This window comes from Neofelis nebulosa, chromosome 3 (assembly GCF_028018385.1).
Source record: "Neofelis nebulosa isolate mNeoNeb1 chromosome 3, mNeoNeb1.pri, whole genome shotgun sequence".
NCBI lineage: Eukaryota > Metazoa > Chordata > Mammalia > Carnivora > Felidae > Neofelis > Neofelis nebulosa.
In genome coordinates this window covers 63603969-63622785 of record NC_080784.1, presented here as the reverse complement: position 1 = coordinate 63622785, position 18817 = coordinate 63603969, and the positions used below count along the sequence as shown (strand labels likewise).

The window sequence follows — 18817 nt, the reverse complement described above, 5'->3', positions numbered from 1 at the left end:
GGACTAAATGCTCCAACCAAAAGACATAGGGTATCAGAATGGATAAAAAAACAAGACCCATCTATTTGCTGTCTACAAGAGACTCATTATGGGCCTGAGGACACCTTCAGATTGAAAGTGAGGGGATGGAGAACTATCAATCATGCTACTGGAAGTCAAAAGAAAGCTGGAGTAGCCATACTTACATCAGACACACTAGACTTTAAATTAAAGGTTGTAACAAGAGATGGCAGAAGGGCATTATACAATAATTACAGCGTCTATCCATCAGGAAGAGCTGACAATTATAAATGTCTATGTGCCGAATATGGAGTCCCCAAATATATAAAACAATTAATCAAAAATATAAGCAACCTTATGGATAAGAATGTGGTAATGCAAGGGACTTTAATACCCCACTTATAACAATGGATAGATCATCTAGACACAGGATCAATAAAGAAACAAGGGCCTTGAATGATACATTGGATCAGATGGCCTTGACAGGTATGTTTAGAACTCTGCATCCAAAAGGAACAGAATATAGTTTCTTCTCGAGTGCACATGGAACATTCTCCAAGATAGATCACATACTGGGTCACAAAACAGCCCTTCATACGTATAAAAGAATTGAGATCATACCATGCACACTTTCAGACCACAATGCTATGAAGCTTGAAATCAACCACAGGAAAAAGTCTGGAAAACTTCCAAAAGCATGGAGGTTAAAGAACACTCTACTAAAGAAAGAATGGGTCAACCTGGCAATTAGAGAAGAAATTTAAAAATATATGGAAACAAATGAAAATGAAAATACAACAATCCAAACACTTTGGGATGCAGCAAAGGCAGTCCTGAGAGGAAAATACACTGCAACCCAGGCCTATCTCAAGAAACAAGAAAAATCCCAAATACAAAAATCTAACAGCACACCTAAAGCTATCTACACATTCAATGTAATCTGAATCAAAATTGCACCAGCATGCTTCTCGAAGCTAGAATAAGCAATCCTAAAATTTGTATGAAACCACAAAAGGCCCCAGATAGCCAAAGTAATTTTGAAGAAGAAGACCAAAGCGGGAGGCATCACAATCCCAGACTTTAGCCTCTACTACAAAGCTGCAGTCATCAAGACAGCATGGTATTGGCACAAAAACAGACACATAGACCAATGGAATAGAGTAAAGACTCCAGAAGTGGACTCACAAAAGTATGGCCATCTAATCTTTGACAAAACAGGGAAGAATATCCAATGGAAAAAAAGAGTCTCTTTAACAAATGGTGCTGGGAGAGCTGGACAGCAACATGCAGAAGGATGAAAGTAGACTACTTTCTTACACCATTCACAAAAACAAACTCAAAATGGATAAAGGACCTGAATGTGAGACAGGAAACCATCAAAACCCTAGAGGAGAAAGCAGGAAAAAACCTCTCTGACCTCAGCTGCAGCAATTTCTTACTTGACAAACCCCAAAGGCAAGGGAATTAAAAGCAAAAATGTACTTTTAGGACCTCATGAAGACAAAAAGTTTCTGCACCTCAAAGGAAACAATCAACAAAAGTAAAAGGCAACCAATGGAATGGGAAAAGGTATTTGCAAATGACATATCGGAAAAAAAGGCTAGTATTCAAAATCTATAAAGAGCTCACCAAACTCCATACCCGAAAAACAAATAATCCAGTGAAGAAATGGGCAGAAAACATGAATAGACACTTCTTTAAAGAAGACATCCGGATGGCCAACAGGCACGTGAAAAGATGCTCAACATCGCTCTTCATCAGGGAAATACAAATCAAAACCACCCTCAGATACTGTAACCTCACGCCAGTCAGAGTGGCTAAAATGAACAAATCAGGAGACTATAGATGCTGGCGAGGATGTGGAGAAATGGGAACCCTCTTGCACTGTTGGTGGGAATGCAAACTGGTGCAGCCACTCTGGAAAACAGTGTGGGGGTCCCTCAGAAAATTAAAAATAGATCTACCCTATGGCACAGCAATAGCACTGCTAGGAATTGACCCAAGGAATACAGGAGTACTGATGCATAGGGCCACTTGTACCCCACTGTTTATAGCAGCACTTTCAACAATAGCCAAATTATGGAAAGAGCCTAAATGTCCATCAACTGATGAATGGATAAAGAAGTTGTGGTTTATATACCCAATGGAATACTACGTGGCAATGAGAAAGAATGAAATATGGCCTTTTGTAGCAATGTGGATGGAACTGGAGAGTGTTATGCTAAGTGAAATACGTCATACAGAGAAAGACAGATACCATATGTTTTCACTCTTGTGTGGATCCTGAGAAACTTAACAGAAGACCATGGGGCAGAGGAAGGAAAAAAAAAGAGGTTAGAGAGGGATGGAGCCAAAACATAAGAGACTCTTAAAAACTGAGAACAAACTGAGGGTTGATGGGTGGGAGGGAGGGGCGAGTGGGTGATGGGTATTGAGGAGGGCACCTGTTGGGATGAGCACTGGGTGTTGAATGGAAACCAATTTGACAATAAATTTCATATTTTAAAAAAATAAAGAGGAAATAAAAAGAAATAAAAAGAAATACAAAATTGTTTGGCGTCTTGTGTATCATGATCACCAACTATCCAAGACCAATTACTTACCCTCAATTGATGTCTCAGGGTGTGATTCTATAGATAAGCATTTTAATGTAAACCTTAACTATCAAAGTTTTAGATATAATTATATTTATATTAGCAAATGTCATAATTATGCCGGCTGTTGATTTTTCTTCACCAGTTAACTTTAGATAATTTACCTTTTGAAACTAATTTTCCTTCATTGGCTCCTTCTTTTAAAAGTTTTCTTCTTGAGATAAATTCTCCCATGAGTAGGAAAAGTAACTCCGTTTTTGATTAACTGTCTTTCTTTCATAAAGAAATTTAATTCTGTTTTTCTTAAAGAGGAAAAATAAACTTTGTTTTTATATTCAAAACTGAAATAATGGATTATGGCCAGGTAACCATAGTGACAAAGTAGTTACTTACCACAGTAGATGGATTTTGAGAATAAAAAACTATATTAGTATTAAATGTGGGCTGATAATTGTGGGTTTAGCACATTAATCACCATCATAAGTGTTTGATTTTCTGATATCTTTTGAATTCTCCCAATGATGATTGAAGGCATCTCTTGTAACATATGAGTTAGTGAAAAAGCACTTCCAGTGATTATGTGGGGATGTGTGTTGTATGTAAGTTTACCAGGATATTAGAAATGGGCTGTATTTATTGATGAAAGGCTGTTCTGCCTCTGAATGTATTGGGCTTTGTATGCCATCATAATTCTTGCCAAAGTTTCATCATACTGTAACTCATTTATCATTTCCACCACCATCTCCCTTTTCTCCTTTATTGCAGATGCTGCTCTTATGTGGGTCGGCGTGGAAATGGGCCTCAGGCAATCTCTATTGGCAAGAACTGTGATAAATTTGGAATTGTTGTTCATGAATTGGGCCATGTGATAGGCTTTTGGCATGAACACACACGACCAGATCGAGATAACCATGTCACTATCATAAGAGAAAACATCCAGCCAGGTGAGAGGCTTTAGAATATATTGGGTTTAAGGTTGACAGAATATCTTTTAGTTGTGTTTACAGTATTTATTTAAGTTTTTCTTAAAAAAATGTGAACTGATTTTTCGATATGGTAGAATCAGCATTTTGCTGATTAAAAAAATACCCATGATGGTATTATATTTTTAATTTGTTTTCCTTCAGACTGGATGATCTTAGGTACTTTATATGCTTGATCTTTTTTCTTAAGGTTTAGCTGTTTTATTTCTAAACTTCTGTGCTTTCCAAGAGTGGGTGTAGGCTATTGAACCACAAATTGATAGTATTAAATTTTTACAGCATTTTTAATACTTAGCTCTATACTTTATGTGGTAGGGATTTAGAAAAGATCCCAGGTTTGACATGAAATGTGCTGCTACCATAGAAATCTATATTATACCAGGGACAATTTTTGGAGAAAATTTCAGTGAAATGAGTCATTTCTGGGATAGTCTAAATAGTTTCTTTGAGAATTCTCCTTCAACTACCCTGAAGATAAATTCTTAAGAATTTTTTCAGTAGTTGAAATATCAGATATAATTAAAATTTAATTTTCTCTGATAGTTGATGTTTGATAATAATAACCTTATTTTAAAGCTTTTTATTTAACTTTCATAAATTCTTAAAGATCAGTACATTTCAATTACCAGAAGATGAATTCTGTTTTTTGGAATCATCTTATAAGGTCATATGTATTTCAAGCATTAGAAAAGTAAATATTTGTCCTTATTTCTTTATTCGTGGCAAGTTTTAAGTTACAAACATTGAATTCCTTAGAATTTCTTGTAATTAATGGTATTGATCTATTTATTTGCTCATCACATATTTGGTTCTAATTATTTATTGAGGCATTGTTAGATGTTGAAAATGCTGTGATGAAAAATATAAGGCTTAATGTGGGGTATGTGCGTATATATACATGATTTTAAGTGGGTGAGGAGAGTAATAATAGTCATATGATGAGAATACCGTAAAGTCCAAGCAACGTGTAACAAAATGCCTTGGTGAGTCAAGGGAGATGTCACAAAGGAACTGAAATTTGGAAGTAAAGTAGAAGTGTTGAAAGTGCACCGAAGAGTTATAGAATTTTAAGCTGTAAAAACATCATGATCATAGCTATAATTACAGAAAATCAAATCATTTTTATTTTCCCATTATGGCTACATGGTATGTTGCAAATGGGAGATGAGTTGGTAATTACCTAATGAGGTTACATCATAGGGGATATTCTATATGAAGCTAGGGAACTTAGATTTTATCTTTTTTTTTTTAATATTTATTCATTTTTGAGAGAGAGAGAGAGGGAGAGACAGAGTGTGAGTGGGGGGTGGGGCAGAGACGGAGAGACACACACAGAATCTGAAGCAGGCTCCAGGCTCTGAGCTGTCAGCACAGGGACTGATGCAGGGCTTGAACTCTTGACCTGAGCCGAAGCCTGGCGATTAACCAACCGAGCAACCCAGGTGCCCCGGATTTTATCTTTTAGCTACTGAGAATAATTGATGATTGAAAGCAGAACAAGTTCTGATTTTTTAAAAAAAAAGATAAAAAAAAAAGAATTCTTTCAGCTTTGAGATCCTTAACTGAGGATGGGAAAGTTGAGGTGGGGAGGATGAACTTAAGTTAAGGAAACCTATAAGAAGATTAAATAAGTAACTTGTAAGAGATGACTAAGTCTTCAGTCAAGGAAGTGCAGTTCAAGAAGAATAAGAGGCAATGACCTTTCAAATATATTTTAAGAGGAACACCAACATAGGAAGGAAAATCTTCAAGGATTTATTTTTAGGCAACAGGATGAATGGTGACATCATCAAATGAAGGAAGAAATATGGATAAAGCAACATAATTTTTAGAGTGAGAAAGACAGATAATGATTTTATTTAGCAAATCCTTGATTTTGAGAAGCCATTGGATTATCCAAATGGAAGTGGTTAGTACACAAAGGAAAAGTGAGTCTAAACTTCAGCCTGTATCTAGAGAAGGAAATTTGATGGTAGCTTTGACTGTCTAGGGAAATATTGAAGGGAGAGGAAAATACACCTGAGGATAGAAAGTAGGAGATGGCAAAAAATCCCCCCAAAGACCAGTAAGGTTTGGTCTAAAAGGTAGAAGAAAAATCATTGAATATGATGTCCTAGGGAAGAGGTCATTTCAAGACTGATAAAGTAGGAGAAGAGGAGAGGGTGGTTCCAGATGGCAGTCTAAGAATATCCTGAACTCACTTCCTGCCATGGACACAACAAATGACAGCTATGCGTGGAATACTTTCTCTGAAAATATCTTGATAACTAGATGAACAGGGACTCTCCAACAAAGGATTAAAGACCCACATGGAGATAGGGTAGGAGAGGTGGAGACATACCTGCTGCCAAAAAATCCAGTTCTAGGCATGATGACGCCTAATCAGAAGAGATATCAGAAGTACAGCACTTCCCCCTGTGGAGCAAGGGGTTTGGGCCCTACATCAGACACCTCAACCTTTGGGTCCTGCACGGGAAAGATGAGCCCCCCAAACATATAAAACCATGAGGGATTGTATCCAGGAGAAGAATAGAACTGGAAGGAACGGAGAACCTGCCTTTAAGGGGCTCACATGCAGACTCACGCACCCTATGACCCAGTGCAAAAACAGCAGCTTGAAAAGCACCTAGTCCTTATGTGAAGCAGAGCCAATGACTAATCGTAAAGTGACCACTAGACAGGAAGGAATGTGTTGAGACTCTCCAGGGACAGAAGGAGTGGTAGGTGCCATTTTTTTCAATCTCTTTCTCCTTGCTACTGCTGACACTGGTGGGTGCCATTTTAGCAATCTCTGTCTAACCTGCTTGTGCAGGTAGGCGCAGACCCCCTCACCGTGCCTCAGCTATGCCACAGCCAGCTGGGAGAGCATCCTTCCCCACACCAGAACCATGTCACAGTCAGCCAGACAAGAGGCTTTCCCTCCCAAACCACAGATCTACCACAGCTAGGCAAATGCCCTACCCCTCCTGTGCCATAGCCATACCACAGCCGGGCAAGCACCTCACAGCCATGGCTGTGGCTCTGCCACCGCTGAGGGGTGCATGTACCCCACACAGGGGATACCTTGGAGTGTCTGGCTCTGATAGCCAAGGGGATTTTGCTCCTGGGCCTCATGGGTCATCTTCTACACAAAGCCTGTTCTTTGAGACTGGGAGATGTAGCTGTTCTGCCTCATACACGGGAACAAATACAGAAGAGGCAAAATGAGACAGGGGAATATATTTCAAATGAAAGACAAGACAAAACCTCAGATAATGATCTTAATGAAACAGAGATACATAGTCTACCAGATAAAAAGTTCAAAGTAATGGCCAGAACGTTGCTCACTTCACCAGGGAGAAGAATGGATGAATACAATGAGAACTTAAACAAAGAAAATATGAGAAAGTACCAAATAGAAGTTACAGGGTTGAAGAATACAATAATGGATGAAAAATACACTAAAGGGGTTCAACAGTAGATTGGATAAAGCAGAAGAATGGATCAGTGAATTGAAAGACAAAGCAATGGAACTCAGAGTAGCAAAACGAAAAAAGAATTTAAAAAGGTGGAATATCTTGAGGGACTTATGGGACAACATTAATTAGAATAGTATCTGCATATAGGAGTCCCAGAAAGAGAAGAGAGTGAAAGGAACAGAAAGGTTATCTGAAGAAATCATGGCTGAAAACTTCCCTAATCTGGGGATGGAAACAGACATTCAGCTCCAGGAAGCCCATAGAGTTTCAAATAAGATGAACCCAAAGAGGTCCACACCAAGACACCTTCTAATTAAAACATCAAAAGTTAAATACAAAGAGATAATCTTAAAAGTAGCAAGGGAAAAAAGCTTGTTACATACAAGGGAAATCCCATAAAGCCATCAGCAGAATTTTTAGAAGAAACTTTAGCAGAACAGAAGAGAGTGGCATGACCTATTCAAAATACTGAAAGGAGTGGGGGGTGGGGTGGGTGGGAAACCTTCCAACCAAGAATATTCTACCAAGCAAAGTTATCATTCAGAATTGAAGGAGAGAGAGTTTTCCAGACAAGCAAAACTTTAAAGGAATCCATAACCATTAAACCAGACTTACAAGAAACTGTAAAAGGACTTCTTTTTTAAATTGTTTTAATGTTTATTTATTTTTGAGAGAGAGGGAGAGAAACAGAGCATGAATGGAGGAGGGCAGAGAGACAGAGAGACACAGAATCCAAAGCAGGCTCCAGGCTCTGAGCTGTTAGCACAGAGCCTGACGTGGTGCTTGAACTCACAAACCATGAGAACATGACCTGAGCTGAAGTCAGGCACTTAACTGACTGAGCCATCCAAGTACCCCTAAAAGGACTTCTTTAAATAGAAAAGTACTGATGGTAATTAATGACAATAAAACATAAAAAGTAAAAATGTCACTGGGAAAAGAAAATGTATAGTAAAGGTAACAGGTTAATAACTGATAAAGCTAGTATGAAATAGGTCAAAAGAAAAAGATAGATTAGCTATAATAATCAGTTCAAAGGTACATAAAATAAAAAGATTGAAAATGTGATATCAAAAGCAAAACATGGGCGGGGGGGAGTAAGAATGTAGTTTGAGAATGTATTCAAATTTAAGTTGCTATCAACTTAAATTAGACTGTTATATACATAGGATGTTATATGTGAATCTCACAGTAACCACAGGCAAACACTTATAGTGAATACCCAAAAGAAAATGAGACAGGAATCTAAATATAACACTAAGGAAAGATATCAAACCACAAGGATAAAAAGAAAGACAAGAAGAAAGGAACAGAGAGGAATTACAAAATCAGCCAGAAAACAGTCAACAAGATGTCAATAAGTACATACCTATCAATAATTACTTTAAATGTAAATGGACTAAATACTCCCATCAAAAGATATAAAGTGGCTGAATATTTTAAAAACTACTCACCTATATGTTGCCTATAAGAGACTCACTTAAGAACTAAGGACACCAGACTGAAAGTGAAGGAATGGAAAAAAGGTATTTTCTCCACTGAGTCACTGAAGAATTTAAAAGAGAAATTAAAAAATACCTAGATACAAAGGAAAATAGAAATATGATATACCAAAATCTATGGAATGCAGTAAAAGTGATTATAAGAGGTTAAGTTCATAGCAATACAGGCCTATCTCAAGAAACCAAAAAAAAAAAAAGCTCAAATAAACAATCTAACTTTACACCCAAAGGAACTAGAAAAAGAACAAATGAAGCCAAAGTTAGTAGAAGAAAGGAAATAATAAATGGAATAGAACTTAATAGATAATAGAAAAGATCAATGAAATTAAAAGTTAGATCTTTGAAAAGGTAAAATTGATAAACCTTCAGTTAGGCTCACCAGGAAAAAGAGAAGGCTCAAATAAATAAAATTAGAAATGAAATAGAAGTAACAACTGATACCATAGCAATGCAAAGGATCATTAGACTAATATGAACAATTATAGGTAAGCAAATAGGGTGACCTAGAAGAATTAGTTATGTTCCTAGAAACATACAATCTTTCAAGACTGAATCATAAGAATATAGAAAACCTGAACATGCTAATTACGTATAAAGAGATTGAATTAGTAACTACAAACTCCCAAAATACAAAAGTCCAGGACCAGAATGCTTCATTGGTAAATTCTACTTAATATTCAAAGAAGATGTAATACCTATCCTTCTCAAACTATTCCAAAAAATTGAAGAGGATGAAATGCTTCTGAACTCATTTTACAAATTCAGCATTACTCTAATACTAAAACCAGACAAGGGCAGCACAAAAAAGGAAAATTACAGGCCAATATCCCTGATGAATATAGATGCAAAAATCCCCAGTAAAGTATTAGCAAATATTAATAAACCAAAATAATCCATTAAAAGGATCATACACTATGATCAAGTGCATTTTATTCCAGGGATGCAAGGATGGCTCAAACGTGCAAATTAACCAATGCGATATACCACATTAACAAAATATAAAAATCAGGAGAAAATGGGTGATTGGCGTTGAGGAGGGCACTTGTTGAGATGAGCACTGGGTGTTGTATGTAAGCGAGGAATCACGGGAATCTACCTCCAAAACCAAAAGCACACTGTATGTTAATCAATTTGACAATAAATTATATTAAAAAATAATAATTGGAAACATAAAACCCCACAAAACATAGAAATCATATGATCAATTAAAAAGATACAGAAAAAGCACTTGAGAAAATTCAACATCTATTTATAATAAAAACTCTCAACAAAGTGGGTATAGAGGGAATGTACTTTGACATAATAAAGACCGTATATCACAAAATCACAGCTAATATCTTACTCAGTGGTGAAAAACTGAAAGTGTTTCCTGTAAGGTCAGGAGCAAGACACTTGGCACTTTTATTCAAAATACTATTGGAAGTTCTAGCTACAGTAGTTCGATCAGAAAAAGAAGTAAAAGGCATACAATTTGGAAAGGAAGTAAAATGGCCACTGTTTATAGATGACATGATGCTATTTGTAGGAAACTAAAGGCTCCACCAAAATAACTTCTGGTGCCAATAAATGAATTCAGTAAATTTTGTGGAATACAAAATTAATATATAAAACTATTGTATTTCTATACACTAATAAATTATCAGAAAGAGAAATCAAGAAAACAATCAGTTATGATTGCATCAGATGGTATAAAATACCTTGGAATACCTCCTTTAACCAGAGGAGTGAAAGACTTGTATACTGGAAACTAGTAAGACACTAATGAAAGAAATTGAGGAAAACACAGATAAGTAAAAACATATTCCATGTTCATGGATTGAAGGATTAATATCATTAAATATCCATGCTACCCAAAGTAATATACGGATTCAGTGCAATCCCTATGAAAATTCTAATGGCAATTTTTAGAGACCTAGAACAAATAATGCTAAAATTTGTATGGAGTCGTAATAGACTCTGAATAGACAAAGCAATCTTGAGAAAGAAAAAACAAAACCAGAAGTATCATGCTCCCTGATTTCAAACTATACTACGCAATTACAGTAATCAAAACCGTATGGTACTGGCTTAAAAACAGCCTCATAGATCAGTGGAACAGAATAGTGTGCCTAGAAATAAACTAAAACATATGTGATCAATTAATATATAGCAAAAGGAGCAAGAACAATGCAATGAGGAGAGGATAGTTTCTTCAATAATTGGTGCTGGGAAAACGGGACAGCTACATGCAGAAGAATGAAAGTGGACCACTATCTTCCACCATTCACAAAAATTAACTCAAAATAGATTAAAGTCCAATGTAAGACCTGGAACCATAAAATTCCTAGAAGAAAACATTGGCAGTAAGCTCTTTGACTTTAGGCTTAGCAATGTTTGTTTTTTTTTTTTTGATCTGATTCCAAATGCAAGGTAATAAAAGGAAAAATAAATGTGTCTACATCAAACTAAAACGCTTCTGCATAGTGAAAGAATCCATCAGTAAAATGGAAGGCAACTTGCTGAATGGGAAGACATTTGCAAATCATATATCTGATAAGGGGTTATTAGCACCCAAAATATATAAAGAACTCATACAACTTAATAACAAAATATAATCTGATTAAAAAATGGACAGAGGCTCTGAATAGACATTTTTCCAAAGAAGACATACAGATAGGCAACAGGCACATGAAAAAATGTTCAACATCATTAATCATCAGGGAAATGCAAAATAAAACTACAATCAGATATCATCTCATACCTGTTAAAACAGCTTTTATAAAAAAGACAAGAGATAACAAGTCTTGGAAGGATGTGGAGATAAGGGAGTCTTCATGCACTGGTGAAGATACCATAGAAAACAGGATGGAGGTTCTTCAATAAATTAAAAATAGAACTACCATATGATCCAACAATTCCACTTCTTGGTATCTATGCAAAGAAAACAAAATCACCAATTCAAGAAGATATATGCATCCCTGTCTTCATTGCAGCATTATCCACAGTAGTCAAAATAGGAAAACAACTTAAGTATCCATCCGTCAATAAATGAATGAATAAAGAAGACCTCTCTCTCTCTCTCTCTCTCTCTCTCTCTCTCTCTCTCTCACACACACACACACACACACACACACACACACACACACACAGGTATATTACTCAGTCATGAAAAATGAAATCTTGCCATTTGTGACAACATTGATGGACCTTGAGGGTATTATGCTAAGTGAAATAAGTCAGAGAAAGACAAATCCGCATGATTTCAATTCTAATTGGAATCTAAAAAACAAAACTAACAAACGCATAAACCAGAACAAAACTGAGATTCATAGATACAGAGAATAGAGTGGTGGTTGCCAAAGGAGAGCGGATTTGGGGATATGAAGTAGGTAAACAGAATCAAGAAGTATAAACTTCCAGTTATAAAATAAGTAAGTCATGGAGATGTAATGTACCACACAGGGAATTCAGTCAGCATTTTATTAACTCCGCATGGTGATTGATGGTGATTAGATTTATTGTGGTGACCAGTTTGCAGTGTATACAGGCATCTAATCACTATGTTGTACACGTGAAACTAATATAATATTGTATGTCAATTGTACATCAGTTTAAAAAATGATGAAATCATTTGTAGTGTTGATTATCAAGGAGAAGCAAAGCAAACGTTTACTCCCAATATAGGAGGCTCAAATGCCTGAGCCAGCTATCAAAGTTCATCTTACTTTATATCATTAAGAAAGAAATAAAAAGGAGACAATATTTTGGGAAATGATTTCAACTATCAATTAATGAGAAGTTTGCTGTTAACCATAGCTATTAGGTTTCTTTTATTACATGGAGAAAACATCTTATAAAGGAAGTAACTTTCAAGAATGATTCTTACTCTTAATAATAGGACTCTGTTTTAACATAAGGATGTATTTAAAACAAGCAAGAAATATGTAAGTAGTATATAAATGTATAATACTTAACACAGTGCTTAGGAAATTATGGCTATTCATACTCTGGGTGACTCAACATTCAGGCAAATGGAAAATAAAGAATTTATTGTGTGAGATTTTCTGAGTATTTGGAACTAGTGAAGCAGGGCAATTCTAGCATGAAAGAGTTCATGCTGGAGATTAATCTTCAACAAATTTATGACTTGCTCTGGCTCAGAAACTTAAGATCAACTGTTATTCAAGGGCAATGTCTAATAAGTGCAGACTTTAGCCTCACATTTATATGCAAAATTAGTAACTACAATAGGAACCAGATTGTTACAAGGATTGTATTACTTCAATCCATTTTATTTATTTATTTATTTATTTTTAAGTTTCTCTATTTATTTTGAGAAAGAGAGAGAGAATAAGCAGGGGAGGGGCAGAGAAAGAGCAGTGGGGAGAGAGAGGGAGAGAGGAAGAGAGAATCCCAAGCAGGCTCTGCATTGTCAGCGCAAAGCCCAATGCAGGGCTTGAACTCATGAACCGCGAGATCATGATCTGAACTGAAATCACTATGACATCATGACCCGAGCTGAAACCAAGGGTCAGATGCTTAACCAGCTGAGCCGTCTAGGTGCCCCACTTTAATCCATTTTAGAATATGCCTTCAAGAACAAGGTTCATCATCTTTTTTTTTTTTTAATTGTTTAGGGTGAGTTCCCCTGGTTCTCTGTATCTCTGGTCTTCTTCCCTTTATTCATGAAATAAGTTCAGCTTTCTTTATTTGGACCATGTATGGTTATATTGTTTTTATTTAGCACAAAACACTGAGTCACCTGCATGTTAAGTGCTCAGTTATATGCCTCAGAATCTATGACTAAAGTTGCTTACTGTTCCACTTTCAGAAATTTTTGTGAAGCATTTTGCTTTAACCAGAGAATATCTTCCCATAGTGTGCTTGAATTTGAAATCTCCACTCTCTACTGGGCATAGATTAGTATCTATAAAATCAACTCCATAGCTTTATGAAAACCTCACCTCAGAAGTGGATATGTTGAAACATACTTATTCCTTATGAAGAAGAGAGTTTTAACAGTTGCTTCTGTGAGAGGTTGGCAAGAATACAGAGTATTTCCTGAAAATAGTTATAGTACAAATAGGCACATCAGAGACTTGTGGAACATATTTCACTGTACAAGCTGGTTAGTTCATTAAAAACTAGCTAATGTGTGAATTAATTGAAAGATAGACCAAAACACTTTAGTCTGGGACTTGGGTTCTGTCACTTTAGGATGATTCTTTAATCGTCAGTGTTGAGCACACCACTTTTCCTTATCACATGCAGAAGACATACTATACTTTGGTATCACTCTATTTCTTTATTGTCGTTTGGAAAATTTTATTAATGTGATATTTATATTTTGCATAGTAATATGGCAGTTGGAATAAAAACCTAGTTAGATGAGTGTTGTAATCTAGAATACAAACCTAGTTAGATGAGTGGAATAAAAACCTAGTTAGATGAGTGTTGTTCCATTTTAAGTTGGAACCTTGAATTTGGAATTCTAGGAGCTCACCTTTACATTTTGATCTTTCAAAGCTTTTTAAGTTACGTGAGCCCCTAAAGCAGCTGTCTTCGGCTACTGAAATTATGAAAACAGAGTCACTGAGTTCTCATCTCTATCTGAGGAAATTCTCTGTTTCTGGAACAACTGCCATGGATGTACAAATCTAAGTCTGTTATTTTCAAATTTCAAGAAACCGTGTAACAATACAGATATAAACAACCAGTTGAGAAACCTATTAAAAGGAAAATGTCCAGAAGTTAAAATAACAGTTGTGAAAAGTAAAGCAAAAATAAAGAAATTATTAAGTTCTCAAGCATATTCTTCCTGATCAAAAACACCCTCCAAGTAGAGGTTGGAATGGATTCATCAGAGAGAATCTTGTTTCAATTCTGAGTGAAATCTGCTGCTATTGTTTTTGCCTTTAGTGACAAAGTCACATAGCTAAAGCCTGCAGTGTTATGTGTACACGCAAATACTCTTTTTATATTTTTCTCAGTGTTTCAGAGAAAGACTCTAAAGCAAAAGATAATTTTTGTTGATCTTGGAAAATGTAGTCCTAAGAGAAAGTGGAGTCCCATTTGGTAACGATGTAACTTTTTGTAATCATTCCTGCAGTGTTGAAAAAAGCAGTGAGATTAAAAAAAAAAAGTATTTATAAGAACATAAAGCATATACATGCAAAACAATCCAAAGTATGTTTTTGATAATCCACCTTTTTCCCCCCAAATTGACTTATTAATGAAATCCAGTATTAATGTTTCAACGTGATGTTAAGTGAAAACAGCATGCATACTTTTGCACATACCTGGGTGTTCGCATTTAGCTGCAACTTGCATTTAGTAAAAAGCAGATGCAGGCTTAGGAGGGGCTCTTCTGTTCTTGTCTCTGTCTGCTAAAAGGCTTCTGAAATGTTTCTTAGGTCAAGAATACAATTTTCTGAAGATGGAGCCTGGAGAAGTAAACTCACTTGGAGAAAGATACGATTTTGACAGTATCATGCACTATGCCAGGAACACCTTCTCAAGGTTGGAGTCTCAGGTTATACCTTTTGACTTTTAATTCCTTTCCTCCGTGTGGCTCCTGACAAAGCTATGCTTAACATTAGAACTTGAAGCTCTTTCAAATACTGTTGCCCTCAAGTACAAAAATACTCAATTAAGGTTTATAGCCAACACCAGCATTTGAGATTTTAAAAACATGTTTTCACATTTCCTATCAAATACATACATTTAGATTAAAAATTAAAATGGTATGAATTAATTAAAACTATTTTATATTCCTAAGTCAATTTTAAAAGTCCAATGAAAATGATTATTAAACCAATCAGTATTTTAAATTGGCATAGCATCATTTAAGGAAACTTAGGCATTCACAAATCACATAGGGTACTTGGTTGTTGAGTTGGAATGTTTATTCTCTATTTAAGTTGTGTTCTCTACTGTATATTTTCTATTGCTCAACTACTAGTTATGCTTGAAAGGTGCTTAGCTAATTTAATTCTCAAAGAACATATTATGAAGATATTTTGCCTCATGTAATTTAGAATTTCACCACTTATTAACCTTTAAATTCATTTCATTAAAGATTTAATGCTATTTTTAAAGAACGCAATAAATTTAGGTTTCAATAACTTTATTCTAAAGATGACGTCATCGAGCAAATAGTTCCCAGGTAAGGAATTTAGATCTGTCAAATCATTGAAATCATCCCCTTTCCCCATTTATGCTCATTTTACACTCACATGTCCATTCTAACTCATTCTTTGTGTCCACTTATGTCCACTTCACAATTCATCTAACATCTATTTCTTTTTTTTAATTTTTTTTAAGTTTATTTATTTTGGGGGGGAGGGGCAGAGGAGGAGAGAGAAAGAAGACGCAGGACTCAAAACCACAAACCGTGAGATTATGACCTAAGCCAAAGGCAAGAGTACAATGCTTAACCATCTGAGCCACCCAGATGCCCCTCAAACATCTGTTTCTAAGGACAGGGTCAGAAAGGAGATAAAAAATTCAAATTAATACCCCTGTCTTTTAAAAATAAATCCTTTTTTTAAAAAATATTTAATTTTTTAAAGATTTTTATTTTTTTTAGGTAATCTCTACACCCCAATGCCCACATTGTAGGTTGAACCTACAACCCCAAAATCAAGAGTCCCATGCTCCACCAACTGAGCCGGCCAGGTGCCCCCTAAAATAATTCTTAATAAAAAGTAAAGAATGATGTGTCAATAAGCCTTTAATACTTAGATAAATTTTTAAATTATGCTCCTTTAAAAAGACAAAATTATATTATTTAAAAAATTGAGTGTGAACTGTATTTTAGTAATTATTCACCGTATTTAATAATTATTTTCTACTGGTGTGTATATATACATATATATAGTTTATATCTGTAGTTTATATATTTATATACTGTGTGTGTGTGTGTATATATATATTATACAGATATAATATATATATAATATATATGTTGTTTTTGGAATTGAATTTAAGTTTTGGTAGAAATACACCCATAAATTTGGCCTAAAATTAATCTCAAAGAGTTATAAAACTTTATTTTTAGACCAGTGTTTGGACTTGAATTTTCCATAGAAACATGTAACAAATGGGATTTGGGTCCCAGTTCAGCCAAGGCACCTCTCGTATGTTGGTGTATTATATTATTTAGACCTAAACTGACTTTTGATTCTTTGCAACATAGGAGGTAGTGGAAAGAGGAGAAAATAATTCATTCTTTCTGTCTTTTATAGATGATGAATCTATACCAAAGTCTAAAATATATATTTCCTCTCATTCTGCATTTCTTTTACATGTTTAAATTGCTTCTTTTTCTTCTTTTCCATAAGCCATCCTGCTCTTGCTGCCTGAAGTCCATCGCTCCCACCCCCCACACCATGGTGCTGCATGCCAGCCAGTCTTGACCCATTATTTGTCTTATTCTTCCAAAATTATCCTATTCAGTCTTCCCAGTGAACTTAGAGTGAAAGTAACTATATCTACCTGTGAGAAGAGTTGATGCAATTCACCTTATTTTATTGTTTTGATCTTTAAAGAGAATGTTTACTAACTTGTACATATATTTAAAAACTGAATTCCAGGGGCGTCTGGGTGGCTCAGTCGGTTAAGCGGCCTACTTCGGCTCAGGTCATGATCTCACGGTCCGTGGGTTCGAACCCCGTGTCGGGCTCTGTGCTGACAGCTCAGAGCCTGGAGCCTGTTTCAGATTCTGTGCCTCCCTCTCTCTGACCCTCCCCCATTCATGCTCTGTCTCTCTCTGTCTCAAAAATAAATAAATGTTAAAAAAAAATTAAAGAAAAAATGAATTCCAGGAGAAAAATTAGTTGTCACAGTTCTTAGCCACCACCTCCAAAGTATTTGAAGCTCTGTGTGTGTGTGTGTGTGTGCGTGTGTGTGTGTTAAAAGACACTGAACATAAAATTTGCAATCTTAACTATTTTTTAGTGTACACTTAGTGATGTTAAGTCTATTCACGTGGTTGTGAAACGGATGTTTGGAACTTTTTCATCTTGCAAAACTGAAACCCAGTGCCCATTAAACAATAATGCCCCATTTCCCCTCTTGCCAGCCCCTGGTGACTACCATTCCACTTTGTGTTTCCATGAACTTGGATACTTTAGATACCTCATTAAGTAGAATCATACAGTATTTGTCCTTTTGTGATTGGCTTATTTCATTTAGCATGATGTCTTCATGGTTTATCCAAGTTGTAGCATGTGAAAGGATTTCCTTCCTTTTCAAGGCTGAATAATTTTCCATTGTATGTATATACCATGTTTTGTTTATCTATTCATCCACTGATAGACATTTGAGTTGCTTCCACTTGTTGGCTATTGTGAATAGTACTGTTATCAATATGAGTATGCAAATATCTTTGCCAAATCCTGTTTTCAATTATTTTGCATATATACCCAGATGTAGGATTGCTGGATCATATGGTAGTTCTATTTTTAATTTTTTGAAGAAACTTCATCATGTTTTCTATAGTAGCTGCACCATTTCACAATCCCACAGCAGTACACAAAGTGTTCCAATTAATCCATATCCTTACCAACATGTGTTATTGTCTCTTTTTTTTTCTCTTTTTAAATAGTAGCCATCCTAATGGGTATGACTTGATGTTTCATTGCGGTTTTGATTTTCATTTCTTTGATGATTAATGATGTTGAGTATCCTTTCGTGTGCTTTCTAGTTGTGTATTGTCTTTGGAGAAATGTCTATTCAATTCTTTTGGCCATCTTAAAGTCAGATTATTCATTTTTTGTTGTTGAATTGTAGGAGTTCTTTATACATTCTGGCTCCTTATTGGATATATAATTTGCAAATATTTTCCTTTTTTCATCTTTGCTGCATAGTAGTTTTTTTTTATTTGTGTAGTCCCACTTACCTGATTTTGCTTTTGTTAACTGTGCTTTAGTGTCATATCCAAGAAATTATTGCCAGATTCTATGTCTTGAAGGGTTTCCACTATTTTCTTCTAGGATTTTTATAGTTTTGGGATTTGTGTTTAGGTCTTTAATCTATTTTTATTTTATTTATTATTAAAATAGATTAAATAAAATAGATTAAAATAAACAATAGATTATTATTTATTTATTAATCTATTGTTAACTTTTTATATAGCTTAAATAATTGCCTAACTTTATTGTTTTATGTGGATATTCAGTTTTCCCAGTATTGTTTATTGAAAAAAAAATGTATATTTCTGATTGAGTGTTTTTGGCACCCTTGTTGAAGATTATTTGCTATATTTACTAGGGTTTGTTTCTGAGATTCTTACTCTGTTC

The 18817-nt window shown here is 35.3% G+C and overlaps 1 protein-coding gene across 3 annotated transcripts in view; it reads left to right on the top strand.

Annotated features, from left to right (window-relative positions):
• The window catches only part of TLL1 (tolloid like 1), a 210845-nt gene that overhangs the window by 100321 nt on the left and 91707 nt on the right, over positions 1–18817 (top strand). For all 3 annotated transcript variants that reach the window (XM_058720950.1, XM_058720951.1, XM_058720952.1), the window contains 2 exons: positions 3360–3538; positions 14930–15035. In XM_058720950.1, the coding sequence (XP_058576933.1) occupies positions 3360–3538; positions 14930–15035 (285 nt within the window). The remainder of the gene's footprint in view (positions 1–3359; positions 3539–14929; positions 15036–18817) is intronic.